The sequence below is a fragment of the Onychostruthus taczanowskii genome, unplaced genomic scaffold, assembly GCF_017590055.1.
Source record: "Onychostruthus taczanowskii isolate IOZ18803 unplaced genomic scaffold, ASM1759005v1 scaffold74, whole genome shotgun sequence".
Lineage (NCBI taxonomy): Eukaryota > Metazoa > Chordata > Aves > Passeriformes > Passeridae > Onychostruthus > Onychostruthus taczanowskii.
In genome coordinates, this window is record NW_024505229.1 from 454,748 (window position 1) to 482,739 (window position 27,992).

Below are 27,992 nucleotides of genomic sequence, written 5' to 3' on the forward strand. Positions count from 1 at the left end.
AGCAGTGCCAGCGGTGCCAGCGGTGCCACCAGTGCCACCAGTGCCAGCGGTGCCAGCGGTTCGGTCACCTCTGCGGGGTCACCCGAGGGGACAGTGCCAGCGGTGCCAGCGGTGCCAGCAGTGCCAGCAGCCGATGTCGCCCCCCAGCCGAGCGGTGCCACTCGCGCTCCTCTCCAGCAGCCCCGGGGGACGCCCCTCGCCCTTTTGGGGGGCACACAACCCCCCGGGGACCCTCCGCACCCTCGGGGTGACCCAAACGCGTCTTCTCCTTGCCCAAAATCCGCGTTTCTGCCCCCGGATTGCACGCGAGGCATAGGGAGGCGTCAGCTCCTCGCCTTTGGGGGGTTCTCTGCACCCTCCTTGCCCAAAATCCGCGTTTCTGTCCCCGGATTGCGCGCGGGGCTTTGGGAGGGCTCAGCTCCTCGGGGTGAGCCAAACTCCTCCTTTCCTTGCCCAAAATTCTCATTTCTGTCCCCGGATTGCGCCTTCAGCCTTGGAAGGGCTCAGCCCCGCGCTGAGCGCCTGCGGCTGCTCATTAAGGGCGCCGCTAATGAGCTCCTCCCCCTGCTCTGCCCCCTCCCCTCCAGCCCGTGCCTTCCTCCCTCCTTTCCCTGCCTCATCCTCCTCCTCCTCCTCCTGCCGCTGCCGCCGCTGCCGGGCCGCGCTCGCTCTCCGCCCGCTCGGGAGCGCGCAGTGCGGCGCGGCCGCGCCCGGGAGCGCGCAGTGCGGCGCACCGAGCCCGCACCGAGCCCCGGCTGCGGCCACCTCAGCTCCTCCCGGTAAGGACAAACCGGGATGGGGACGCGCCGGGATGCGGGAAGATCTCCGGGATGCTCGGGGATGCGCACGGGGCGGGGGAGGGGGGGTCCGCGCATCCTCAGCGCGGATTTGGGGTCCTAAACGTGCTCGGTGACCCCCAGAATCTCCCGGTTTTTGCTGTCAGGACCCCGGGAGGGGGGAGCTGGGGCATGTGATGGGATTTTGGCTCTTACGTCACGGCTTCGTGTCCCTGCGTGTGACAAAACCCCGCGGTGGCAGTGCGGGGGCACGGCGAGCGCAGCCCGGGTGGGGACCTTGGGGTGACAGCGCATCTTTGGGGCGCCGAGAGCTCGCGGGGGGCGGCGATTGCTCTGCGGGGGACGCGCCTCGCTCCTTCCCCGTCGCCTTCCCTCCGGAAGAACATCCTGGGCCGGAAAAAATCCATCGGGAAAACGCACCTGGCTCGGGATGCGGCGCCGGGAAGCGGCGGGGCCCGGCGGCGAGCGGTGAGTGGCGGGTGCGGGATCCGCATCCTCCCGCAGCCGCTCCCGGGGATCGATCCCGATCGGGAACAGCGGGGAAAGTGCTGAATCATTGGGATCCCGGCTCCACGGCCGCGAGAAGCTCGGGAATGGGGTGAGGAGGGAGGGGAGGCCGTGGGAGCGCTGGGGCCTGGGGGAGAGGGATTGTTGGGATGGAGAGGGATGGAGCGGGGATGGAGCGGGGTCCTCCCTTTTCCATGGCCTCAGGTGCTCCTTGGAGGGCAGGGAGCAGGGAAAGGGCGCATTCCATCCCGGGGAGGCCTCTGGGAATGGCACCCAGAGGAGGTCTGGGTGGGAAAATGGCGGGTGCGGGATCCGCATCCTCCCGCAGCCGCTCCCGGGGATCGATCCCGATCGGGAACAGCGGGGAAAGTGCTGAATCATTGGGATCCCGGCTCCACGGCCGCGAGAAGCTCGGGAATGGGGTGAGGAGGGAGGGGAGGCCGTGGGAGCGCTGGGGCCTGGGGGACAGGGATTGTTGGGATGGAGCGGGGATGGAGCGGGGTCCTCCCTTTTCCATGGCCTCAGGTGCTCCTTGGAGGGCAGGGAGCAGGGAAAGGGCGCATTCCATCCCGGGGAGGCCTCTGGGAATGGCACCCGGAGGTTTGAGTGGGAAAATAGGGTTTTTGCCCAGAAAATCCCATCCCTGCTAAAACTGGGCATGACCGGTGCGTCTTGCTCGGGTGGGTTTTGCTTTTCCCTTTGGAATGCTGCTTCCTCAAGGTCAGCTCCTCGGGATGGCTCTGGAGCACTCCCCAAAGTCACCTCGGGCTGTTCCCGGCTGGGTCCCGGCGGAGGGGCAGTGCCGAGGGCCGGGGGGATGCGGGAATTGCGGGAAAAGCTGGAATTCTGACATGCCCAGCAGGGGCCCGGCTGCTTTAAGATGGATCCTGTGGCGCTGTGGTGTTTCCGGGGTGCTCCTGGCAGCTGCCGAGGACAAAAGCAGGAATCCTGTGACTTTTCCAGGGATGCTGACTCCTTTCTTTCCTGGAAAACCTCCCCCTCTTTGGCAGACACCGAGGGGCTGCTTTGTTCCAAGAAAACTTTGTTTTCTCTCCTGAAAGAAAACTCAAATTTGGCATTTTCTGCTCGATTTCTATTTTAAATTTTGCTGCTTCCCAGTTCAGGGCTGGGCCTTTGCTGATTTTCCCTTTTTTTTTTTTTTTGGTGTGGTTGTAACGTGAATCCAACATAAATAATGCATGGAAAAGCGCTTGGCTGGCAGGGAGAAGTTGTTTGGTTGGAAAAGTGACTTTGTTTACAGGAGTTGGGACCTGGGCCTGGTTTTGTGTTAATTCCGGGCTTAACAAAGCTCCATCCTCATCCTCGTCCTCATCCCAAGGGATTTGGTTTAACCCCAGCCCAATCCAATCTTCCTTTCTCCCAACTGATGATTAAATGGAGAATATCCAAAGTTTTCCAAATGAATGAAGCAGGATTTGTTTCCCTCTCATTCTCTCCAGGGGTTTTGAGGGAGGTATAAAATCCACCAAAATCCGCTGGAAAAAGTCCACCACAAAGGATCCCAAAAATGGGGAAAAATATTGAATAATAATGGGAAAAATGAGGATTTCTCTCCATGTTTTTGCTCCTGGCAGGTGGTTGGGGTACTCCGAGTAGGATACTCATGGGATACTCCTGGGTGTAGAGGGGTTGTACCCTGAAATCTCAGGGATGAGCTGGGAAGGGGTTGGGATCAGGTGTGAACCACAAAGTGAGTCTGGAGCAGAATGGGGATGGGAATCTGGGAATTCCATCCCAGGAAACTCTTGGAGATTCCCAAGAATGTGAGAAAAGGGATGGACATGAGCAGCAGGAAAAAGGATTTTTTTTTGGGTGCTTCCTTTGTGGAGAAAAGGGGGAATAAATGGATTTAAGGAAATTTCACTTCCTACTGGAGCTGTTCTTAATCCCAGTGCTCCATCCCAGGTGGGGTGACCTTGGGAAAAGGAATTATCCACAGGGATCATGGTCCTGGATCAGATCCTGCCTCTGGTCCTGTCACCTGCTCTGCCCTGCTGAGAAAAATGGGGAAGTTCTGGGGTTCTCCAAAGAAATATTCCCTGGATAAGAATGTGTTTTATCCAGAAATTCAAAATATAGCAGGAGTGGAGAAATTCTGGGATGCTCCAAGGAAATATTCCCTGGATAAAGATGACTTTTATCCAGAAATTCAGAATATGGCAGGAACGGGACAGTTCTGGGATGTTCCATTGAAACATCCCCCGGTAAAGATCAGAGTTATTCAGAAATGCAGAAATTATCAGGAATTTGGTGGTTATGGGATGCTCCAAGGAAATATTCTCTGGATAAAGACCAGTGGAGCTCACCTGGGGAGGGAGGACTTGTAAAGGGAACTGGAAACTTTGGAATTTGTTGGTTCCATCTGGAGCTTTGGAATTTTTTGGCTCCATCCTGCCCTTGCTCAGGGAAGGAGGAGTCTCCGGGGGAAAAGTTTGGGATTTGTTTGAGGAATCTGGGAAAATGGAACAGCCCCATTCCCAGGACGTTCCTCAGGCTCTGATTTTATCTGGGAGCACTCGGCAGGAATTTCTGGATTTGTTTTCCACGTGGGGGTGGATTTTCTGTGGGGTTGTAATTTACTCGTCTGGGCAGCACCAACCCTTGAAATCCCAGCAGAACTTCATTCCCAGGGAGAAAAACCTGGAAGTTCAGGCAGAGTTCCTTCATTTCTTTGCTTTCTGGGAGCTGTGGAATTCCCTGTTTTCCTCACTTTTCTGGTGCAGCTGAATTGGGAGGATTCAAACCCAGTGAGAAAATCAGATTTTCAGAAAAAACCCTCAGATTTTATTTGAATTTAAGAATCAAAACCTGTGGGGAGACTCCTAAAAAAAAACAAGGAAAAAAGCTCTGGCACTTTCCTTTACTCCTCGGGTTTCATTTGCCCTTCCCAAAATATTCCTAAACCCTGCCAGGATTCATCCAGGGCTTGGATTCCCTTACAATTTTGTCAGATCTTGTCAGGGAGGTCTGGATTCCTTCCTGCCCCGGAGGGAATTCCTTTCCAACCTCATTTTCCTCATTTTCTGTGTTGTTGGATGACTTCTGCTGCACCTTTTCCATTTCCCCCTCCTCTTCCCGAAGCCCCTTCGTTCCTTTCTGGGCTGTCCAGGATAATTATTGCGTAATTCCAGGGATTCCGGCTTGGAATGAACTTGCTGGAAGTTGAAATGTTCCATAATCCGTGTCCCCCTCCCTTTCCCTTTCTTTTCCCCTTTAATCCTGAGCTGAAAGAAACCGGGCTGAGTTATTACGGATTAAAAAAGAGGAGGATTTATCCCTTGGCTTATTGGGATCACCATTCCCACTTAATGAGATCGGGGGACAAGGATTATCCACGGAAAAAACCAGGGATGAGTTCGCGTGGACAGAAATTCCTGACAACGCCTCCTTATGTTCCTTTGGATTTCATTCTGGAATTTTGAGACCCAGTCCTGTTTTCCTCAGGGATGCAACTGGGAGGGAGCATCCAAAGGGCACAGGAGAGAGGGAATAGCGGAGAATTTCCCGTAAAAGGAGAATTTGGGGTTTTTTTTCCCTTGCATTCCTCTGCCTGCGAGCCTTAAGCAAGAGGTTGGCGCATTCCCAGTTTGCTGGAGGAGAATCCAAAGGGAAGGGGGAGCTTTGTGCAATCCAGCCTTGGGAAAAGCTGATAAATCCCTGTCCTGGATTCCGGGATGCTCCTTTCCCACCTCTGGAAGCAAACCTGGATCCTCACAGGGAGTGGGAAAACAGGAGCACAACCCCCGGGGTTGGTGCAAGGTGAAGCCGGAGGTTCATCGCAATTCCTGGCAGGTTTTCCGCCGCTTTCTGCCTCCTTGGCAGCGGAATTTTGCTCCTTTTCCCAGGGACAGTCGGAATCTGATCCCGCGGCTCTGTCAGCCTGAATCCCAAATTCCTCCTGAAATTTCCTGGCAGGGATAGGCCGGGCTGGCAGCTCCAGTGGGAGCTGGGAGGGTGGGAAGGTTCTGCTCGGATCTGTGGAAAATGCACCAAAATTCCCTTTTCCCCTCTGACTTGGTCCCTTTTCCTGCTTATCCCACAGATCTCCGAGTTCAAAGAGCTGCAGAATCATGGAATAATTTGGGTTGGAAAATTAAAGCTCATCCCATTCCAGGCAGGGACAACTTCCCCTATCCCAGGTTGCTCCAAGCTGGCCTTGGACAATTCCAGGGATGGGGCAGCCACAAATTCTCTGGAAAACGTGGGAATGCCAAAGCTGGGAATGTCAGTGGGTAGGAAAATCCTCCTGGATCCGGCCGCTCTCCAGGGTGCTGAAGCCCCTCCGGGGGATTTGGGAACTCCACGTTATTCCCTGAGTTCCCATCTCCCTGCTCCCACTGCAATCCAGGATGAAAAGGGAAAACGGGGACACATTGGAACAACAGAATGCAGGGAATGTGGGAATTCCCCCTTTTCCACCCCCAGTGTGGTTTTTAAGCTGCAGTTTGGATGCTGGGTGGTCTCCACAATTTAGGACAGATTAAAAAACCCACGTGGGTAAAGCCTGGCTCTGCTGGGCTGAGCTTAGGGCTGATCTTGATGGTGGTGAACCCCTGAGGTAATTCCAGCTGGAATTGTTTGGGGATCTGGCTGCATCCGGGATTTTTGGGAGCAGGGAACAAAATCCGCTCCCTCTTTTTGTGGCTTTGGGGAATTTTCTCCTCCTGGACAGAGCTTAGCTGCCCATCATTTAGGAGCAGAGTTATTGGATATTCCCAGAAGTTTTTATTGGATATTCCAAGTAGGTTTTGGTGGATATGCAGAGCAGTTTTTTTGCATATTCACAGAAGTTTTTATTGGCTATGATATTCCCAGAAGTTTTTATTGGATATTCCAAGTAGGTTTTGGTGGATATGCAGAGCAGATTTTTTGGATATTCACAGCAGTTTTTATTGGCTATTCCCTGCAGTTTTTATTGAATATTCAGAGCAAGTTTCATTGGATATTCACAGCGGTTTTATTGGATATTCACAACAGTTTTTGGTTGAAATTCAGAGTAAGTTTTGTTGGATATTCAGAGTGGTTCTTTTGGATATTCCCAGCAGGGTTTTTTTTTTGTATTCCTGTCAGGTTTTATTTGATAATCCCAGCAGTTTTTATAGGATAATCCACCAACCTGTGGGCAGGAAAAGAATCCCAGTCCTCTCTTTTTCCCCACGTGAAAATCAGCCAATCCCACAGGATCTTCCCAATCCTGCAGGCTCTTCCCAATTCCGCAGGCTCTTCCTCTGGGTTTCATTTGCCCTTCCCAAAGTATTCCCCTGGATTTTAAACCCACCAGGATCCATCCAGGTTTTGGATTCCTTTACAATCTTTCTCAAATCTTGTCAGGGAGCTCTGGATTCCTTCCTGCCCCAAAGGGAATTCCTTTCCAACTTCATTTTCCATGCAGTTGGATGACTTCTGCTCCATCTTTTCCATTTTCCCCCCTCTTCCCGAAGCCTTCTCAGCTATCCAGGATGGTGACACCGCCAGCCACTCTGGATTTGCAGACACAGCCCCATTTGTGGGGCCGGGATGGTTCCCAATCCCGCTCCATGCGGGATAAAGGCTCCTCTGTGAGCGCGGCGGGGGCCGATGGAGTGCGGGGTGCGGGAGACGCTCCCGTCCCTGCTGTCACCTCGGTGCTGTCACATTCCTGAAATCTGGCTTTGACATTCCCAGCAGACCCGACCACAAAGGCTCCTTGTTGGGGTCTCCTTTGGGATGCGGTTGAGGCAATCCCAGCTGGGAGGAGGAGGAGAGGAGGGACAGGACGGGGCTTTGTGCCACCCGCACGTGCCAGGACGCTCAGGGAGCTCCTCTGGTGGCACTTCCGACAGGCTGGGGATGGTGGGAATGGAGAAGGGAATGTTGTGTGGGGAAACTGGGACTTGGTTTGTGTGGGGAAACTGGGATTTGGTTTGTGTTGGGATAATGGAATTTGGTTTGTGTTGGGATAATGGAATTTGGTTTGTGTGAGGAAACTGGGGTTTGGTTTGTGTGGGGATATCGGGATTTGACTTGTGTGGAGACCTCAGGATTTGATTTGTGTGGAAACCTTGGGATTTGATTTGTGTGGAAACCTCAGGATTTGATTTGTGTGGAAGCCTCAGGATTTGATTTGTGTGGAGACCTCAGGGTTTGATTGGTGTGGAAAACTCGGGATGTGAAGGGGTTACAAGGAAGGAAAAGGGAATCTGCAGCAGGAATTGGGGTGATGGGACAAGGGAATGGGTTCAGGGAGATTTGGGTGGGATATTGAGAAGGAATTTTTCCCTGTGAGGGTGGAGAGGCCCTGGATGGAATTCCCAGAGAATCCATGGTTGCCCCATCCCTTGGAGTGGAGATATCAGAATCTGATTTGGGTGGAGACTTTGGGATTTTATTTGTATGGGAACCTCGGGATTTGATTTGTCTGGAAACCTCGGGATCTGAAGGAGTTACAAGGAAGGAAAATGGAATCTGCTGCAGGATTTGGGGTGACAAGACAAGGGGATGGGTTCAGGCTGAAAAAGGGGAAAATTGGGTGGGATATTGGGAAGGAATTTTTCCCTGTGAGGGTGAGGAGGCCCTGGGATGGAATTCCCAGAGAACCATGGGTGGCACACGCTCTGGAAGTGTCCCAGGCCAGGTTGGAGCCACCTGGGATAGTGGAAGGTGTCCCTGTGGTGGCACTGGAAGATCTTAATCTCCCTCCCAACCCAAACACTCAGTGATTCCACGATTCCGCCTCAAATCCACTCAACAAATTGGTAATCCCATTTCCTTCTTCCCCTGTACCTGGAAAATTTCCATTCTAACAGAAAATATCTTAAACCCAAACTTCCTGTCCAAACCCCCTTAATTTCCAGAAAAGCTGGAATTCGGCCGAATTCATCCACGTATTTTTTTACACCCAACACCAGAACTGCACATTTTAGAGGGCGGATTTTTCCCGAATGTCCTTCAAAACCTGATTCTGCACATCCCAGGCTGCCATTTCCTGCTGACAGCTCCGGGATCCAGCTGCCAGCGCTCCCCAGGGATTTTATTCCTGGCCATCCCAGCAGCTGGGACCAGCCTGGGGATTTTTGGTTGACCTCGTCTGAATGATGCTGGCCCTGGTGACAGCTGCGAGGCTGAGCTGGCCCTGGCCCAGGACAGCAGGCTGCTCCCGGATGTTTGATTCCAGGAATTCTGGCTTCTTTGTCTCCCTTTTCCAGCCTTTTTGGACAGGCCTGGGCTTGGGATGGGGGTGGGAATGATTCCTGGGAGTGGCATGGTGGAGCTGGGGGGAATTTGGGGTTTTTAAAGTGTTCCTGGCAGGATTTTGACCCGAATCCTGGATTTGGGATGGAGGTGGGAATGGACACTTCTTGGGAATTCCCATCCATGGATGGTTTGCAGAATTCCTCTTCCAAACCAGAGCAAGGTGAAAAACATGGATATCCAGGAGCATCCAGGGATGAAACCCCCCAGGAAGCAAAACAAAACCCTTTCTCCCAAGGGAAAAGCAGTTCCTGCCCTATTGTCTGGTGAAAAGGGGGTGGGAATGGCTGGGATTGATCCCAAACAGCTGCTGGGATGTGGGAGGACAGATGGCTCAATTATATCCAGAATGGGATGGGCAGTGTGGGGTTTGGGAGGCTTTGGGATCCTTTTTCCCGGAAACCTGAGCTGGGAGAGGCTGTGGAGGAGATTTGGGAGATTTTGGATCCCCTTTTCACTAAAGGAGAGGCTTTGGGAGATTTTGGGATCCCATTTTCACTAAAGGAGAGGCTTTGGGAGATTTTGGGATCCCCTTTTCACTAAAGGAGAGGCTTTGGGAGATTTTGGGATCCCATTTTCACTAAAGGAGAGGCTTTGGGAGATTTTGGGATCCCATTTTCACTAAAGGAGAGGCTTTGGGAGATTTTGGGATCCCATTTTCACTACAGGAGAGGTTTTGGGAGATTTTGGGATCCCCTTCCCTGTAAACCTGAGCCAGGAGAGGATGTGGGAGACTTTGGAATCCATTTCCCACTAAATCTGACCTGGGAGAAGCCATGGAGGGGCTTTGGGAGATTTTAGGATCCTTTTCCCACTAAACCAGATCTGGAAGAAGCCATGGAGGGGCTTTGGGATCCCTTTCCCACTAAGGGAGGGGCACTGGGAATTTTAGGATCTTATTCCCACCAACCTGAGCCAGGTGAGGCTTTGAAGGGGCCGTTCCTGGGAGATCCCCCAGGTGCAGGTGGATGTGCCAATTCAGGATGTGCCAATCCCAAACTGTGCCACCTCGGAGCGCTCCGTGCCACCCTCCTGCTATTTCTGCCCCCGATCTGTGCCGCAGCCGGAGTTGTCCTCGGGATTGGGCTCCAGAGGCCATAAAAAACCCCAGGAGTTGGGATTTGAGCTGCTCAGGGATAATTTTAACCCTATGCTCTGCTGGAGGAGAGGAAAGAGTGGGAACTGTGCCCTGAGGTGGAGCTGAGCCCTCTGATCCAGCGGTGTGGGATTCACCCAGCTGTTCCAGCCACATCCTTGGAATCTCATCCCAAAACCTCATCTCAGGGGCTTTTTGGGGGGAAAATGACCCAAAGGGTTCCCCTGGGAGCCAGGGAAAGTGGTGGGATGTGGTTTTAAGCAGGGAAAGATGAAATGAGAATGCAGGAATAGCTGGGAATGCTGGAGGAGGAGCAGGAAGTTCAAGGTGCACCGAAGCGATAATTGGGATTTCTGAAGTGTTAATTGGGATTTCCGGAGGATTCGGGATTCAGCCTCAAGTCCTCATCAGGAAGATTCTTCCCTTTATCCCCCTTTATTCTTCCCTTTATTCCCCCTCGTTCTTCCCTTTATTCCCCCCAGGAGAAATTTTTGGGACATCTCCAGGGTCAGGAGAAATTTCTGGGGACATTTCCACTCTCCAGAGTCGGGGAAGGTCCCAGGGGTGTCTCCGGAATCAGGGATAGTCCTGGGGACATCTCCACCCTCCAGAATCAGGAGAAAGTCCTGGGGACATCTCCAGGGTCAGGGGGAATTCCTGGGGACATCTCCAGGATCAGGAGAAATTTCTGGGGACATCTCCGCTCCTCAGGGAAGATCCTGGGAACACCACCAGGAGATGTCCCAGGGCCACCGCAGCTCCAGCCCCACAGAGCCAGAGCCAAACCCGGGAAATCGGGAAGCTGAGGCTTCTCCAGGTGGGATTTCCGATTCTGGGCACTGGGAAATCCCAAAATCTTTGTGGAGGACCAGTCCAGCACTGGGCAGAGTGACCTGGGGGAGTCTGGGAAGTGCCACCATGGGCACCCTTGGGAACGCTGCTGTTCCCTCCTCCTCCTCCTCCTGCTCTCCCTCAGAAATCATGGAACGGCCAGAATGCCCAGGGCAGGAACAGATCCTCTCAAAAACATCTCATTTTTCCTTTGATATCCCAACGGAACATCCTGGGAGCTGCTTTAGGGAATGAAATTAAAACCTTCTTGCCCTCACTCAGATCTTGCTTCCCTTTCATGTTCTCTCTCTGAGAGGCTGGAGCAGCTTTTAATTCCAGCAAACCCAGGGAAAAGCAGGAGAAGGAACAAATCCATCAACAGGGATGGGGTTTGATGGCTTCAAATCCTGAGTTTTGCTCCTCTTGCTTTCCCATCCTTCTCCCTCATGACTCCATTCCAATTTTCCAGCTGTTGGAAATCTCTCTGCCGTGCCTGGTGGGCATCGCCCAATCTCAGAAAATCCGAGATCAGCAAGGCTGGAATTATCCTGGCAGCTCCCGGGGGTTTAATGAGGCTCAGAGTGGAACTGAAAAGGGTTTGTGGTGGGGGAGGGAGGATTTGGGGGGTCCTGGAGATGGAGGGAGCTGGGATGGGATTCGGGGAAGCGCCAAAACCTCGGGAGCGGCTCCAGGAAGCTCCAATTCTCAGAGTCGCCCTAAAGAGGGAATTTTGGTGGCGGAGATAAGAACATTCCCCCTGGCACGACGTTCATTCCATACTGGGATGGGGGAGCTGGAAAACTGGGAATGTTGCTGTGTTCACTCCCAAATATCAGGGTTTGGATTCACCCAGGCCAGGAAAAAGGTGAATCCTTGGAGAGCACCTTGGAAAGCAGGAAAACAGGAATTCTTACCCCAAAAAGTGTCCCCAGGGCTCGGAGCCAGCACCGGGGCACCTCCTCCTCCCTGTCTTCCCTACTCCCAACCGTTTAATCAGGCAAATGAGAATTGCATATTAATGAGATGCTAACGAAGCCGTGGATGGGATCGGCGACTCCTCATTTAAAGCTACAAAGCGGAGCTTTGTTTTTAAGGCGGGTTTATCGCTCCTGGGCCCGCCTGATTAGTTCTAATCTCCCGCTGCCCTTCACTGGGAAATTCCCGCTTTTATCCTCTGGGAAGTCTCTCCTGAAGTTCCTGCACCACCCTCCAGGGAAATCCCGGAAAATTATCCCAACAAAGATTCCTCTCCCCACTTCCTCCTTCCCCCATCTATTCCCGAATTTCTGCTGGAGCCAGGATACACAGCCAGTCCTCATCTGGAGTTTTAATTTTATTTTCAGTGAAATTCCCCCTTTTCCCTGGCTGGGGTTGGCTCTTTCCCAGCTGGAAAATCCTTGGATGAGCGACGAGGGTGCGGGAGGTTGGGAAATGCGGATCCCTGTGATACACTCCCTAATTTCTCTGGAATTTTCTTGCTGTGCTCCATTGCAGAGGTGAAAACCCAACAATTCCAAGCTGGAATATGGGTGGGATAGCCCGAAACTCCAGGCTGGGAATTCTCAGTGGTGGGGACGTCTCTGCTCTGCTTTTCCGCAGGGTTGGGAACAAAAGGAAGCTGCATCTGGGAACAAAACGCTGTCACCCGCCGGGGACACGGGGACAGGCCCAGGCTGGCACTCGGGCACGGGGAGGGCACAGAGTGGGCAGTGTCCATGCCACGGCCCCATTGTTCCCGCGGGAAAAGGGAGAAAGAAGGGAAGGGCGGAGAAAGTCAGAATTACAGATCAAGGCTGTGAAGCCTCGGTGCTTCTCCGGGGTGGAGGGGTTGGGACAAGCCAGGGGAGGACAGGGAGAGGGAAAGGGGGATTTTTTTTGGGATGTGTGGGGCTCAGGGTGTCCTCAGGATGTGGAAAATCTTAGGGGGAAATAGGGATTTTTTGGAATGTGTGGAGCTTGGGGTTCCTTCTCAGGATGTGGAAAATCTTAGGAGGAAACAGGGATTTTCTGGGATGTGGGGAGATCAGGGAGTCCTTCTTGGGATGTGGAAAACCTCAGAGGGAAGTGAGGATTTTTTGGGATGTGGGGAGCTCAGGGAGTCCTCAGGATGTGGAAAACCTTAGAGGGAAATGGGTATTTTTTTGGGTGTGGGGGGCTCAGGGCGTCCTTCCCGGGATGTGGAAAATCTTTGAGTTTGGGATAGAGAGAAGGAGAAGCTCAACCTGAGCTTTGGAGGGGAAAAAATGGGAGAGGGAAAGGGAGGTGTCTCCCTGCCCTTGGAATAATGTGGGAGAAGGTGGAGATTTCCTGTAAATCCTTGGATTTGAGGCATTTTTTAATCTGGATAAAGAGAGGGAAAACCTCAGCCTTAACTTTGGAGGGGAAAACTGTGCCTGATGTGGGAGAGGGAAAGGGAAGTGGCTCCCCATCCTTGGAATAACCTGTGACAAGGTGGAGATTTCCCATAAATCCTTGGATTTGAGGCATTTTTTAATTTGGGATAAAGAGAGGGAAAACCTCAGCCTGAACTCTGGAGGGGAAAACTGTGCCTGATGTGGGAGAGGGAAAGGGAAGTGGCTCCCCATCCTTGGAATAACCTGTGACAAGGTGGAGATTTCCCATAAATCCTTGGATTTGAGACATTTTTGGGGGGATAAAGAGAGGGGAAAACCTCAACCTGAGCTCTGGAGAGAGAAAACTGTGCGGGAATTTCCCATAAATCCTTGGATTTGAGACATTTTTGGGGGGATAAAGAGAGGGGAAACCTCAGCCTGAGCTCTGGAGAGGGAAAACTGTGCGGGGCATGGGAGAGGGAAAGGGAGGCGACTCCCTGCCCTTGGAGGAGGAGGAGGAGGTGGAATTTATCAAATCCTTGTGGGATCTGCCCTGCTGTGGGATGCGGTCATTCCAGAGCAGTGGGAAGGACACAGGAGAAGGTTTGGAGCTCCCTGCAGCCTCCAGGAATTTGGAGGGAAGCAGGATTTTTGGGATGGGGGTAATTCCAGAGCAGCCAGGGTGCCCCTTCAAGGGCAGGGATGGAGCAGCAGGAAGCACAGGTTTGGAGGAGGTTTGGAAATTCGGAGCGGGAGCTGATGGAGCAGAATTCCCTTGGGAGCAGGGAATCAGCACCCAGGAATGGGACAATTCCAGGACTGTTTAAAGGCAGGCTTTGCCTGCTCTGCTTTCCCAAACTCCCCTCCTGCTCAGATGCTCTGACCCCAGAGTCTCTGGAAAACCAGGGGAGTGGGAAAGGGGCTGGGAGCAAGGCTGGGATCACCGAGAATTCCTCCAGGAAGATTTTCCTCCTAATTAAGCTCAACAACAACAACAAAAAGGAATTTTTCCCTCTTTAATAATAAATCAGGAGTGTTTTCCCGATGGGAACGCCAAGGAAGGGCCTTTTCCCACCAGCTTCCAGAGGGTCTGCTCCGAGCTCTTCCTCATTCTTCATGAATAATTTTCCAGATTCCTCCCCTTTCCTGCATGGATTGGCGTTGCCATGGCCACCAGTGAGGGATGCGATCCTGAGGGATGCGGGAGAGCGGCGGGAAAAGGGTTGGGAAAATGGGAAAATCCCAAAAAGGGGCCTGGTGTCCTGCAGGGATGCTCCAGGTAATCCCACTCTGAGCTTTTAGTGGGATTCTGTGAGATGCTAAATGTTCTTTGTGCCTGGATTTTTTGGGATTCATCCCTCCCATATGGAAATTCAGGTTTTTCCATGCTCTGAGCACTTGTTCCATCTTGAGCTTGGAAAAAGGGAGAGAAATCCTTTCCAAAGCCATGTGAGGGAGATTCCCAGTTTTCCACATCACCTCATCCAAGGTGGGACAAAATGCACATTCCTACATTATCCTGGGAAAGGAATGGAAAAACTTGGGATGATTTTTTAGGACAGATCGTGCCCGGATCCTGTGCCCGAGCTGTGCCAGAGGTGGGATCCTTCCTCCTCTCCTGAATTTTTCATGGAAAACCTTCTCAGTATTTTACCAAAGTTGGATTCCAGCTCCAATTCCGACGTGCAGAATTCAAGGAATTTGCTGATCCAACCCTCAGTCCCAACCTCTGCTCTTTGTTTCACTCAGCTCCGAGGTTTTAATGGATTTTCACGCTTTCCCCATTGAATATTCCCAGCAGGAAACTTTGGTGGATTGGAGATGAGGTGGGAGGAGCTAAATATTGAAATTTCCCTTTCCTTTGTTTTTTCCTTCGACTTTAAACTCCGCGATTTTCCTGTGGATTTTCCCTCCTGCTTCCAGTAGTGTTTGTGTTTCCAAAGATTTGCAGAATTCCACCTTTTCCAGGGATTTTGGAAAGTTTTGGCAGATAAAAATCCTCACTTGATTCGTCCCTGGTTCAATCCATCCTTCGACCTTTCCCAAGGAAACCCTAAATTCCAACCCGGCTTTTTAATTCCCAAAAATCCCTTTTATTTTTATGGAATTTTTATCCACGGCATCCCTGGGCTCCCTCCTGAGTTGGGTTTGTGCCAACTTCATTATCCCAGAGCCAAAAGCTTCTCCCAATTAATTTATTCCCATTCCGGAGGCAGCTCCGGCGGCAGATGGAGAGGTGGTGACACCAGGATTTGATGATTGAGTGACAAAGGGTGACAATTCCATGGAGAGCGACAGGAAAAGTTGTGAGAAATGCCAGGGAATGGTGAGAAAAAGCAGGGAATGGTGGGAAATAGCAGGGAAGGGTGTTGCCCTCCTCAGAAAATGAATAACTTCAGAATTTCTTCACATTCCTGTGGAAAATATCCTCAAGGGCTGTCACAATTCCTGAGAAAAGAAGTGGGAATGGGATCAACAAACCCTGCCGGGAATGGTGGGACACACCTGGAGCATCAGCTTTGGGTCACCAGCTGGGTTTTTGGGAATGAACTTCCGTGGAAGTGTCCAAGGCCAGGCCAGTTCCCACTGGGATCAATTGGTTCCCACTGGGATCAAGGAGAGGTGGTGACACCAGGATTTGATGATTGAGTGACAAAGGGTGACAATTCCATGGAGAGCGACAGGAAAAGTTGTGAGAAATGCCAGGGAATGGTGAGAAAAAGCAGGGAATGGTGGGAAATAGCAGGGAAGGGTGTTGCCCTCCTCGGAAAATGAATAAATTCGGAATTTCTTCACATTCCTGTGGAAAATATCCTCAAGGGCTGTCACAATTCCTGAGAAAAGAAGTGGGAATGGGATCAACAAACCCTGCCGGGAATGGTGGGACACACCTGGAGCATCAGCTTTGGGTCACCAGCTGGGTTTTTGGGAATGAACTTCCGTGGAAGTGTCCAAGGTCAGGCCAGTTCCCACTGGGATCAGTCAGTTCCCAATGGGATCAATCAGTTCCCACTGGGATCAATCAGTTGGTTCCTGCTGGGATCAGTCGGTTCCTGCTGGGATAAATCAGTTGGTTCCTGCTGGGATAAATCAGTCCCCACGAGGATCACTCTATCCACACTGGGATCACTCAGTTCCCACTGGGATCACTCAGTTCCAGCTGGGATCACTCAGTTCCCTCTGGGATCAGTCATTCCCACTGGGGGATAAATCAATTCCCACTGGGATCAGTCAGTTCCCACTGGGATCAGTTGGTTCCAGCTGGGATCACTCAGTTCCCTCTGGGATCAGCTGTGCCTGATGCCCTTGGCAGGAGGGAGAGCCAGGTCTGGGATCCCAGGATGGGATCAGGATCTGCTGTTCCTGTGTCCGATGGTTCCTCTCACACAGGAGAGGAATCCCAAGTGTCCCAGCTCCCCCGAGTGGATTTTCCTATGGGAACAGACGTCCCTGGCACAGACGAGCTGTGGGTTGTGTCCAGCAGGGAAGGGAATTCCAGCCAAACCCTCTCCCAGCTCCGTGTGTTCAGAGAAACACGGAATTTTCCTCTCTCTGAGTGTTGCATCCATCATTTTATTCACAAAACCGTGGAACATCCCAAGTGGGACGGGACCCCCGGGGACCCCAAAAATCCCACAGCTCATCCAAACATTCCCATCTTCAGAGAGGCTCAGGCTGCTCCAAGCCCGGGTGCAGAATCCGGCAGCAGGAGCGGAGGTGGGAGCTGGGGAGCTTTTCCAGAGGCTCCAGATCCATCCCAGGGCTGTTTTCCCACCTGATTAACCCTTGGCTGATCCCAGGGCCAGATGCCACCAGGGTGGGGTGGCCTGGGGACACTCTGGGGACAGGCACGGCCGGTGTCCCCCTGTGCCACCAGCTCCGTGGGTTTTCTGGGAGCAGCGTGGGATGGATGGCCCTGGAAAGGAGGTGACAACGGCGCAGTGTCACCTGCGCCTGTCCTGATCTGCTGGGGGGTTGGGATGGGATTTGTTGGGATGGGATTTGCTGGGATGGGATTTGCTGGGATGGGATTTGCTGCTCCATCGGGAACGGGACAAGGGGACTGGAGTGTCCCTGAGTCACCACCCCACAGATACTTTGGGATTTTCTGTTGAGATTCCTGGAAAAATGGTGCTGGAGCAGCCCCAGTGCCCCCCAGCTTTTTTTACAGCTTGTTTATGGGTTCTGTTGGTTTAGATTTTAAACCAACAGAACCCATAAACAAGCTGTAAAAATTTTAAAGATGAATTGTTTAAAGGTAAAACAACAGGTTTTCATTATTTATTTCTAAAACCATGACACCAACCCAAGGGGATTTTCTGCCAGTGGCAATGCTGCTCCGTGCTCCTCAATCAGCTTTAATGAAGCAACAAACGGAGCTGCCGGAATGTTCCCCGGGAACAGCAATTCCCAAAGTTTTACTGTTCCTCCTGCAGCCGTAAATTGGGATAAATCAGGATAAATTGGGATAAAAATCCAACTGCTGCTGGGAGCATCCTGCTGGTACTAACGAGCTGATTAAATCAAATCCCTCACTGTTTAATTTTGTCGAATTCCAAGGCCAGATTCCCTTTGCTTCCCATTTCCTGCTCTGGAGCTGGGATTGTTTTCCAGGAGCAGAGGTGTAGGGAAGGGATTTTTCCCATTGTTATCCCAGAAGATCTCATTTTAAGAAATGGGAATAAATGAATTCCAGCCCGTCCTCAGAGTGGTTTGTGCACCCAGTGGACCCCAGGGGGCATTCCAGCTGCTCCTGTTTGTAGGGATTTTGGGAATTCTGACAATGAGATAACTTTGGGCCAAATCCCCTGCAGGGAGATCCCTGTCCTGGGTGGTGCCAGAATGGGATCTCCTAGGAATTTCTGCAGGAGGAGAAGCTGTTCCCATGGGTTGTTATTTCAGATCCTGCAGGGAGAAAAGAGAGAATTCCATGGAATTCTGAGGAGCAGAGCAGGGTTCAGCCTGGTCCTGCTGGTGAGGGACCAACCTCAACCACCCTTTCCCCTCTCCGTGCCTCCCTTTGGGATGTAGGGATGAACCTGACGGGTTATTCCTGTTTTTGGGCTGCTGTCAGCCATGGAATTCTGAGGAGCAGAGCAGGGTTCAGCCTGGTCCTGCTGGTGAGGGACCAACCTCAACCACCCCATCCCCTCTCCCTTTGGGATGTAGGGATGAACCTAATGGGTTTTTTCTGCTTTTTGGGCTGCTGTCATATCCTTTCTATGCGAGAAAAAGCAGGAAAAATGCTGGTTTTTTGGGAAAAGCTTCTCCCCTGCTGTTTCCCTGACTCCAGCACCTCCAGCTCAGAATGTCCCTGATCCCTGTGGCAGCTCCAGCCTCTCTGTGCCGGGAGAATTCCCCATTCCCGGCAGGAACAGCCGGGACAATGCGGGGCTGTGTTCTCCAGGAGCCACCTACATGCGCAGGAATTGTTCCCGTGGATTGTTCCCAGGGATTGTTCCCTCTGCCCACATCTGCTCCGGACAAAGGGGCCCTGGAGGAGCCTGGAGGAGCCTGGAGGAGCCTGGCATTTTCCAGGGGATGAATTCCCTGTGTGGTTTTTCTTGCTCCCAGCCAGCGCTGCTCCGTGCTATCCTACAGATCATCCTGGGTCATCCAGCCAGGGAATTCCTGCAGGATTCTGCCCATGGGTTCAGGCCAGAGATTCCGTGCTGCTTTTACAGCTCAGGAATTGTCTGGAATTTTGTTTCTTCCTGATATTCCTGGATTTTTGCAGTGGGGCCTACAGGGATTTGTAGGGAGGAGCTGCCCTTGGATCCCTGGAAGTGCCCAATGCCAGGCTGGAGCAACCTGGGAGAGGGGAAGGTGCCCCTGCACTTGGGATGGGCTTTAAATTCCTTTCCCATCCCAAACCATTCCAGGATCCTGTGATTTCCCATCAGAGCTTGGGCTCAGCCCTTTTATATTCCCGTATTTGCAAATATCCCCCAGGAATCTGAGCCAGGAACTTCCTCCTTCCCTCTCAGCTATTCCTCACCCCAAAATCCAAGGACAACAAGAAATTCCTCACTTTTCAGGCCCAAACTGTTCCTGTTTGGACCCTTTTTAACCCCCACTGCCTCCCTGCCCTAAAATATCCCTGTTTGAAATGGATTCAGAGCTTTGTGTTGTCCTTTTGGGATCTGCATTTGTTATCTGGGTGGAAAATGGGATCCCGGGAGCTTGGATGGGATCTTGTCGCTGTTGAGTAAGAAACGACACAGACTCACCAGAAGGATGGTTTGGACTTTACTTCAGGTTCCCTTTTTTTAATACATTTTATAAATTCTTCCCATACAGATATTGACCTGATCGGTCAACTAATCAATACATTTCACCTGATTGGCTAATTAACAAAATGCCTTTTTTCTTATAAACAACTTTTGAGAAAAACAGGAAAACAGAGAGCAGGAAAACAACTCCTGCAGGTTTTTTGTCATAACAAGCTATTGTTATTTATCTTCAACTCCTTAAAGTCTCACAAGCCAATTTTGGGAAAACTTCTTTGTTTTCTCACTCTCTGGCCAGGCTGCCACATCCACAGGGTCTGGAGCAGCGAGGGGAACACCTGGAGCCTTGTTGGAAATGAGATGGTTTGAAGACCAGTTGGGAAAAATCCCAGTCCTAGAATTCTGCTGGATCAATGCCAGGATTTTTGGGACGACAGCTCCAGACCCCTGAGCTCATCCAGATGCCCTGAGGGGTTGGATATTCCTCAGTATTTTTAATGCATAAAATACAATTATTATTAATTTTTTCAGCAAATCCACTTTTTTTTTTCCCATCTGGTGGGCTCCATTTTTCCTGCTGCTCCCAGGAATTTTCTCTTGGTCCCTGGGCACTGGCTTCAGGACTGGAGCCTAAACAACACCATAAATCCTTCCAGCAGGACAATCCTGGGCTCGGGAGAGCTGTTCCCACGTGTTCCCCAAATGCTGGCCACCATTCCTGGCCCCATTCCCACCATTTTTTGGGCAGAAATGCCTCGTTCCTGAAGTTTCCAAAGGGAAAATGCCAGGATTGACTCTGTGATGTGACTCGGGTGTTGTTTTTTTTCCAGCTGAGGATCCCTCTGCATGTGCCATCACCCCAGGGGACACCCCAAAGTCACCCCAAGGGACACCCCAAGGTCTTGAGGCCACACAGGGAAGCTCCAAGATGATCCTGAGGAGAGCCCAGGTCACCTGTGCCAGAATTGCCTTTGCCCTCTGCCTCCAGCACCTCATCAGCGCCATCGAGGTCCCCCTGGACCGTAAGTTTGGGATTTGTTCTCTCCAGTTCCTTCCCAAAAATTCCTCACTGGGATGGGAAGGAGGTAGGATGAAGAGGATTTTCTCCTCCACAGCTGAGTTTTCGCCTCCACAGTTGTGTTTTCTCCTCCACATTTAGGTGTTCTTTTCCAAATTTGGGTTTTCTCCTCCACAGTTGAGTTTTCTCCTTGACAATTGAATTTTCTCCTCCACATTTGGATTTTTCTCCTCCAAGTTTGGGGTTTCCCCTCCACAGCTGGGTTTTCCTCTCCACAGTTGACTTTTCTCCTCCACAATTGGGTTTTCTCCTCCACAATTGGGTTTTCTCCTCCACATTTTGAAGGAAAAGGGGTTTTGTGTAGGGTTTCCAAGGCCTGGATTTGTTTTCTGGCTGTTCTGGGAACAGGGTTGGAACAGGTTGAATTAACCTCCTTTCTTTTTCCCTCTATGCTTTCCCTTTGGGAATAACAGCAAATATCCAGAGTGAATGTAAGTGTTCCCTTCCTCAAAGTGCATGAAGGGTCCCTGAGCAGGGGCTGGTGGTGGCAGTGGTGGCACAAGGGGGACGTGGCCCCTTCTGAGCCACTTTTCCTGCATGTCCAGGTGGGGAAAGGCGTGGAAAGGCTGGAGCAACTTGGGAAGAGCTCCCAGCTCTCTGAGCTGTCCTCAGATCAGGGGCCAGGCTGTGTTTGCCATGGAAAAGTTGTTCCTGCAGGGTTTGAGTGGGGAGAAGGGCAGGAATTCCCTCCTGACACCTGTTCCAGGCTCAGCCTCACATCCTGATGGGTTGGGAGCATCCCTGGATCTCAGAGGACGAAGAAACAGCCTTGGATCTTCACCCCAGGAGATAGGATCTGCAGTTCAGAGATCAGGGCCACGTGCTCTCCCAGTCATGGAGTTTCTGTGTCCTTTTTTCCATCCCTGTCCTCCTAAATTCCAGGTCTGAGCTCCTTTGGGCTCATCCTGGGGGGTTGGAATCTCTTCCTTGCACCAGGAATTTCTCAGGACCCCTGACCCAGCCCCTTCTGAGCTGCAGATCCAGGATGAGTTCCCACTGGATTCATCCTGTGGGAACAGGAGGCTGGAACTGGGACATTCCCCAATGAGACCAAAATACAGAGAGGGAATTGAGGAGTTTTGGTCCCTAAGGGGAGGCTGGACTCTGTGATGATCCGTGAGGTGATGAATTCAGGGAATTCACAGGAATTTCCTCAGGATTCAACCTCCAAATCACACACCCAGCCGAGGGAAGGAGCTGAGATCCCAGCAGGAATTGCTGCGGGGTGGCGTTGAGGGATCTCTCCCGGTTCCTCATGGATTTCCCATTCCTCGCAGTGCCGCAGCCCCCCACGATCACCAAGCAGTCCATCAAGGATTACATCGTGGATCCCAGGGATAACATCTTCATCGAATGCGAAGCCAAAGGCAACCCCGTTCCCATGTGAGTGCATTCCCAGCGCTTATCCCGCTGTCCCTTGGTGCTCCAGAGCCGCTCCCACCCTCCCTGCCCAGCCCATCCCACTGCTGGCCCAACACAGGTAGGGACCTCTGTGGGGACATGGTTCCTAACCCAGCTTTTCCTTGCCATTCCAGCTTCTCCTGGACGCGGAACGGGAAGTTCTTCAACGTGGCCAAGGATCCCAAGGTGTCCATGAGGAGGAGATCGGGGACTTTGGTCATCGACTTCCACAGCGGGGGCCGGCCCGACGACTACGAGGGCGAGTACCAGTGCTTCGCCAGGAACGACTACGGGACGGCCCTTTCCAGCAAAATCCACCTCCAGGTTTCCAGTGAGTGGTTCCTGGAAAGAGCAAGGCCATGGGAGGTTTGGGGGGAATATTCAGTGCTCTAACAGCTCCAGGTGTGTCTAGGAGAATGAGGTTGTGGTTGGGAATTGCTCAGGGTGGAAGGGATGGATTTGAGGGTGTGGAATTGAGGATACGAATTTAAAGGATGGATTTCAGGGATGGATTTGAGGGTGTAGAATTGAGGATATGGATTTAAGGGATGGATTTGAATATGGACTTGAAGACATGGATTTAAGGGAATGGAATTGAAGGGATGGAATTGGGGATATGAATTCAAGGGTACAGATTTCAGGGATGGATTTGGAGGGTATGAATCTGGGGGGTTTTGGATTTAGGGGTATGGGTTTGAGGGATGGATTTGGGGGCATGGATTTCAGGGGATGAATTCCAGGGAGTTTTGTGCACACCCAGATGAATTGTGCTCTAAAATGAGGCTGGATCCAGCGGGAATCACTCCTGAGGAATCCTTCCCTCCTTTCCTCACTTTCCTTTGCTTCCCGTGGCAGAATCTCCGCTGTGGCCCAAGGAGAAGGTGGATGTCATCGAGGTGGATGAGGGTGCCCCGCTGAGCCTGCAGTGCAATCCCCCACCCGGCCTCCCTGAGCCCGTCATCTTCTGGATGAGCAGCTGTGAGTTGGGAGCGCCTTTCCCACCGGGAACTCTGGGAATGGCGGCTCCATCACCTGTGGGATTTAAAATAACTGTGGGTGGGGTTGTTGCTGATAGTTTGGGGTTGGTTCTGTCAGCCTAGAGTTGTTTCTGTTAGTTTAGGGTTGGGCCTGATAGTTTAGGGTTGTTTCTGCTAGTTTAGGGTAATTTCTATTAGTTTAGGGTAATTTCTGTTAACTTAGGGTCATTGCTGGTAATTAGGGTAATTACTGCTAATTTAGGACACTTTCTGCTAGTTTAGGGTAGTTTTTAGTAGTTTAGGGTTGTTACTGGTAGTTTAGGGGTTTTTTTCTGCTAACTTAGGACACTTTCTGCTAGGTTAGGGTCCTGTGTGCTAGCTTAGGGTCATTGCTGGTAGTTTAGAGTAATTACTGGTAATTAAGGGCACTTTCTGCTAATTTAGGGTTGTTAGTGGTAATTTAGCATTTTTTTCTGCTAACTTTGGGCACTTTCTCTAATCGCTGCTAATTAAGGGCACTTTCTGCTAATTTAGGGTTGTTACTGGTAATTTAGGATTTTTTTCTGCTAACTTAGGGGACTTTCTGCTAGTTTAGGGCCATAACTACTAATTTAGGGCATTTCCTGCTAACTTAGGGCACTTTCTGCTAGTTTAGGGCCATAACTACTAATTTAGGGCATTTCCTGCTAATTTAGGGCAGCTTCTGTTAGTTTAGAACCCTTCCTCCTACTTCAGGCTCACCACCCCTACTCCACACCTCACCCACCCCACCCCTCTGCCATTCCCGTTCTCCGTAAATCCGGCCTGGCCCTGAATTCTCGCCGTTTTCCCCCAGCCATGGAGCCCATCCCGCAGGACAAGCGCGTGTCCCAGGGCCACAACGGGGACCTTTACTTCTCCAACGTGCTGGCGCAGGACGCGCTGACCGACTACAGCTGCAACGCCCGCTTCCACTTCACCCACACCATCCAGCAGAAGAACCCCTACACCCTCAAGGTCAAAACCAGTAAGTGGCTCACAGGGGAACCAGTTTGGGCTCCATCCCAAAGGGTTTTCCAACCAGGAATCCAGTAAGGGAAGAGTGGCTCCAGTGGTTTGGTTTGGTTTGGGTGGGGTAAGGACGGGTTTGGGTGGTTTTGGGGTGGGCGGGGAGGGAGGGGTTGTATCTTCCTGGTTTTTAGGGTTCCAGAGGTGGTTTGGTGTAGGAATTGCCAATTCCGTGGTTTTGGGGTAAAACTGGGGGTGTTTGACAGATGAGGCGTTCCCAATATCTCCAGGGAAACGCAGGAATTGCCAATTCTGTGTGTTTGGGGTAAACTGGAGAGCGTTTCACAAATGGGACATTCCCACATTCCCACCATCTCCAGGGAAATGGGATCTTTGGTGCAGGAATCACCAATTCCATGTGTTTGGAATAAAACAGGGAGTGTTTCAGCACATATGGAGCGTTCCCATCATCTCCAGGGAAATGCAGAGATCACCAGTTCCATGTGTTTGGGATAAACTGCAGAGTTTTGCCACATCTGGAGCATTCCGAATGTCTCCAGGGAAAATGTAAAATATCCAGAGGTGATTTGGGGCAGGAATTGCCAAATCCGTGTGTTTGGGATGAACTGGAGAGCCTTTCCATATCATCAGGGAAATTCATCTCCAGGGAAATGTAAAATATCCAGAGGTAACTTGGAGCAGGAATCACCAATTCCACGTCTTTGGGATAAAACTGGGGGTGCTTCCACTTTCTCACCACATTCAGGGAAATGTGAAATATCCAGGGATCATTCCCTGCTCTGGGAAGGTGGAGTTGGCTGTGGCTTGCTCCAGGGGACTGGATGTGGAAAAACGAGTGTGGAATGTGGCTGTGGATATTCTGGGTCTTCCTTTGCTCTGGGAAGTGCCGCCAGGAATGTGGGAGCCTCTGGAATCCTGTGGGACACTCGGGATGAGCATTCCCAGGTGTCCCCATCGAGCATTGATGAGGGGACACCAGGGGCTCGCTCCAGGCCCTTCCAGAGCACATTTTCCTCCAGGAATGATTCCTCGGGAATTCCTGAATGAAAAGGAATTCCTGGTGCACTGGGGTGACTCTGGAAGAGGGAATGGGGCCAATTCGAGGGGCATGAGGACCCTGAGCTGTCACAGGGGCTCGAGGTGATAAAATCCTCCATGAACTTCAACCATCAGAGGGCAGGAGCTCCCACCCATTCCCAGCATTCCCAGGAAGATCCAACTGGGAGGTGCTGCCGAATTTTTGGGAAGCACCAGGCGCTCCTGAATGCTGGTGGGAGGAATTTAATTTGATTTCCAGCAGCTTGAATGAACAGGAATGTGATGAGAGGGACCCGGGAGTGAAGAGTTTTCCACCTCGGTGTAGCAGCTCCTCATCGGTGCAAAGCTGGAGTAGAGAATCAGGGATTTAAATCATTCCAAAGGGTTCTTTTCCAGTGCTGGGCATGTGGGCAGCTCGTTCATTCTGGATATAATTTGTAAATTCCGGATATTATTTGTGAGTTCCAAATATTTGCTTGTTTGAAGAGCTGGGAAAAGAAAGTCCCAGTGTTTATTTTTGGGAAAAATCCAGGCAAATAAACATCTGTGGGGTTTGGAGCCTCCAAGGGCTCCATCCTGATGATTTATCCAGCTCTGGAAGTGACTTGAATGAAATCCTGGTGGATTTTCACAGATTTGAGCTCCCCTCAGGTGTCCCCACATCCCTTCACTCCCAGACCTTGGAAAATCAAATCCTTCTCTTCCAGTTTTCCTTGGGAAACAGCTGCTGTAGGATCAGAGGCAAATTCCACCCAGGAACCTCCCAGATTCCTTAAAAATTTTGGAACTGAGGCTTTAATTTCCCATACAAAAAATTCTTTATCCATAAATTGTTGGAAGGGGGTGAGGTCGGATTTGTCCCAAGCTCTTGGATCATCTCAGCCTTAATCCTTGAGTTTGGCTCCTTCAAAAAGTCTTCCCCAGCTCCTGAAAAATCATGGAATGGGATGTAGGAGGAAAACAGGAAGGTTGCAGGGAGGGATCACCTTAAAGGGATTTTACAGCAAGTTGTGCTCTTTAAAAAAAAAAAAAAAAAAAAAAAAAATTATTATTATTATTGTTGTTACAGCAGGTTGTGCTTTTAAAACATAATAATAATAACAATTATTATTATTATTGTTGTTACAGCAGGTTGTGTTTTTAAAACATAATAATAATAATAATAACAATTATTATTATTATTCTTTCATCTCCTCCTTGCCTTCCTACATCATTGTCCAGCTGTGTCCATCTCATGGGAAAAAGTAGCTGGAATACAGAATTTTTATAGCCAAAAAACAGAGAAAAAACCCCATTTTCCCCTCCAAATTGCTCAAATTCTTGGGTTTTCCCAAAGACTCTGGAGAGTAAAACATTTCAAGGAAAAATTTGCACTACAATTCCCACACTTTTAGCTCTTCCCACCCCTTGGAGAGGGAAACCAGCCCCTTTTCCTGCTGTTCCTCCTGTGTTTGTCCTGGAAGGCACCGCGCTCCAAATGCTTTTGGATCCTTGCTCCCGCCTGTCCCATCCCTGCTGATTTATGGGAATTCTCATGTTCCCCATCCTGTCCTGTCCTTGCTGTTTTTTGGGAATTCCCCATGTCTCCATCCTGGCTGTTTTTTGGGATGTCACCACCTCCCCCATCCTTACTGGTTTTGGGAATTCCTCATGTCCCCATACTGGCTGTTTTTTGGGAATTCCTCATGTCCCCCATCCTGGCTGTATTTTAGGGATTCCCGTGTCCCTCAGCCTGGCTTTCTTTTTGGGATGTCCCCATGTCCCCCATCTTGGCTGTTTTTTGGGAATTCCCCATGTCCCTCACCCTGTCTGTGTTTTGGGATGTCCCTGTGTCCCCCATCCTGCCTGTTGTTTGGGAAGTCCCCATGCCCCCTGTTCTTCCTGTTTTTTGGGAATTCCTGTGTCCCCATCCTGGCTGGTTTTTGGGAATTCCCGTGTCCCCTTCCCACGCTGCCCCCGCCTCCCCGGCGCTGCTCACGGTGTTTTGTTCAATTGCAGAGAAGTCCCATAACGAAACGTCTTTAGGAAATTCCCCCGCCATGTACCGCGGTGAGTCCACGCTGGCTTTGGGAGTCCCGGCTTAACCCAGTCCCTCCTAACCCCACTGACCCCATTCCCTGTCCGTGTCCCCTTTGCTGTCGCCATGTCCCCATCGTGGCCTCAGCTTTGCTAAAATTTATCGGCATAAATCCATCCAAGCGACCACAAAACCCCACAAAGTTCCCCATTTTTGCTGAGTGGGATTTAGGTGAGTTAAGCCCAGCTTGGGAGGTTTGGGGTTTATAGGATCTGCTCCACGTGGCTGAGCTGAGTTCGGTCCCTCCTGTCCTGTCCTGAGCAAAGCTCAGGATTTAGACATCAGATCCTCATCCCACTTTTCTGTGTCTCCAGAAGAACATTTCCAGCAGGAGCATTTCTGGGATTTCCAGCTGAACTCAGGCAGGGATAAAAAGAGGGAAGAAAAAGAGGAATATTTGGGTTTTCCTGAAATCTGGGTGATTCCTGTGCAGAGAGCTTGGACATGAGCTGGATGTTTCCACAGGCTCCTGCCCTTTGTTGGGACAGAAAACTCCCTCTGGATTCTGTGCCTGGTGGGAGAATCCCATCCTAAAACCTTAAACTTGGGCAGGGAATTTCCTCTGGATTCTGTGCCTGTTGGGAGAAGCTCATCCCAAAATCCTAAATGATGCTTCAGGCACAAAAACGCCAGGATGCCTGCCCTGGGAATGGGCTGGAATTGTCAGGGTTGTGCTGGGATAACAAGGGCAGCCATGAGGGATTTTAGGGAGTGGGAAATGGGGCAGGTTTGGGAATCCTGGGAATGTCACCACCTCTCCAAATCCACCACAGATTCCAACTGCTCCCAGATCCATCCCGTACAGGATTCCCTTCCTGCCCTTCCTGCTGCTTTTGGGGCCGGGGTTATGCGGGGTCAGCTCTGGGAATGTCCCTTGCTGTCCCCACCGTGTCCTGGAGTGAAATCGCTGCGGAGCCGGAACTTCCTCAGGGCCTGGCACTGCCCAGGGCACAATTCCTATCCCGCGGGGACTTTTGGGGACAAGGAGGGCGTTGCCAGAGAAGAGTGGGATGTGCCAGGCCACGGCCAAGGGAATTGGGATCCTGGCATCAGGAGCAGGAGGGTTTGGAGGGAGCTGAGGAGCTGGGAAAGGCTCAGCAGTGGAATCGGCCTGGGAAGAAGTGCTGGAATGGGCTGGACCATCTGGGAATATTTGGAAAAATGGCTGGGAAAAGGGTTCAGCAGCAAAATCAGCTTTGGTGGGAGCCCTCACCCAGAAGGGAGAGAACAAGAGATGGGACAGGGACAAAGAGAATTCCAGTGCAGAGTTTTCCTGGGCTTCTGGATTTCCCATTGGATAACTTTGTTCAGGGAAAAGAGATCTTAAGTGTCGCTCCATCAGGAAAATGGGATTCTATCCACACAATC

General features: G+C 51.3%; 1 protein-coding gene across 1 annotated transcript in view; it reads left to right on the forward strand.

The window, feature by feature from the left end:
• The first annotated feature begins 665 nt into the window (after positions 1-665).
• Positions 666-27,992, forward strand: part of NFASC (neurofascin) — a 77,484-nt gene continuing 50,157 nt past the window's right edge. Inside the window, exons 1-7 of the mRNA XM_041422635.1 lie at positions 666-779; positions 19,876-20,067; positions 21,401-21,506; positions 21,659-21,855; positions 22,380-22,502; positions 23,337-23,507; positions 26,546-26,596. Of these exons, the coding sequence (XP_041278569.1) occupies positions 19,974-20,067; positions 21,401-21,506; positions 21,659-21,855; positions 22,380-22,502; positions 23,337-23,507; positions 26,546-26,596 (742 nt within the window). The 5' untranslated portion in view covers positions 666-779; positions 19,876-19,973. The remainder of the gene's footprint in view (positions 780-19,875; positions 20,068-21,400; positions 21,507-21,658; positions 21,856-22,379; positions 22,503-23,336; positions 23,508-26,545; positions 26,597-27,992) is intronic.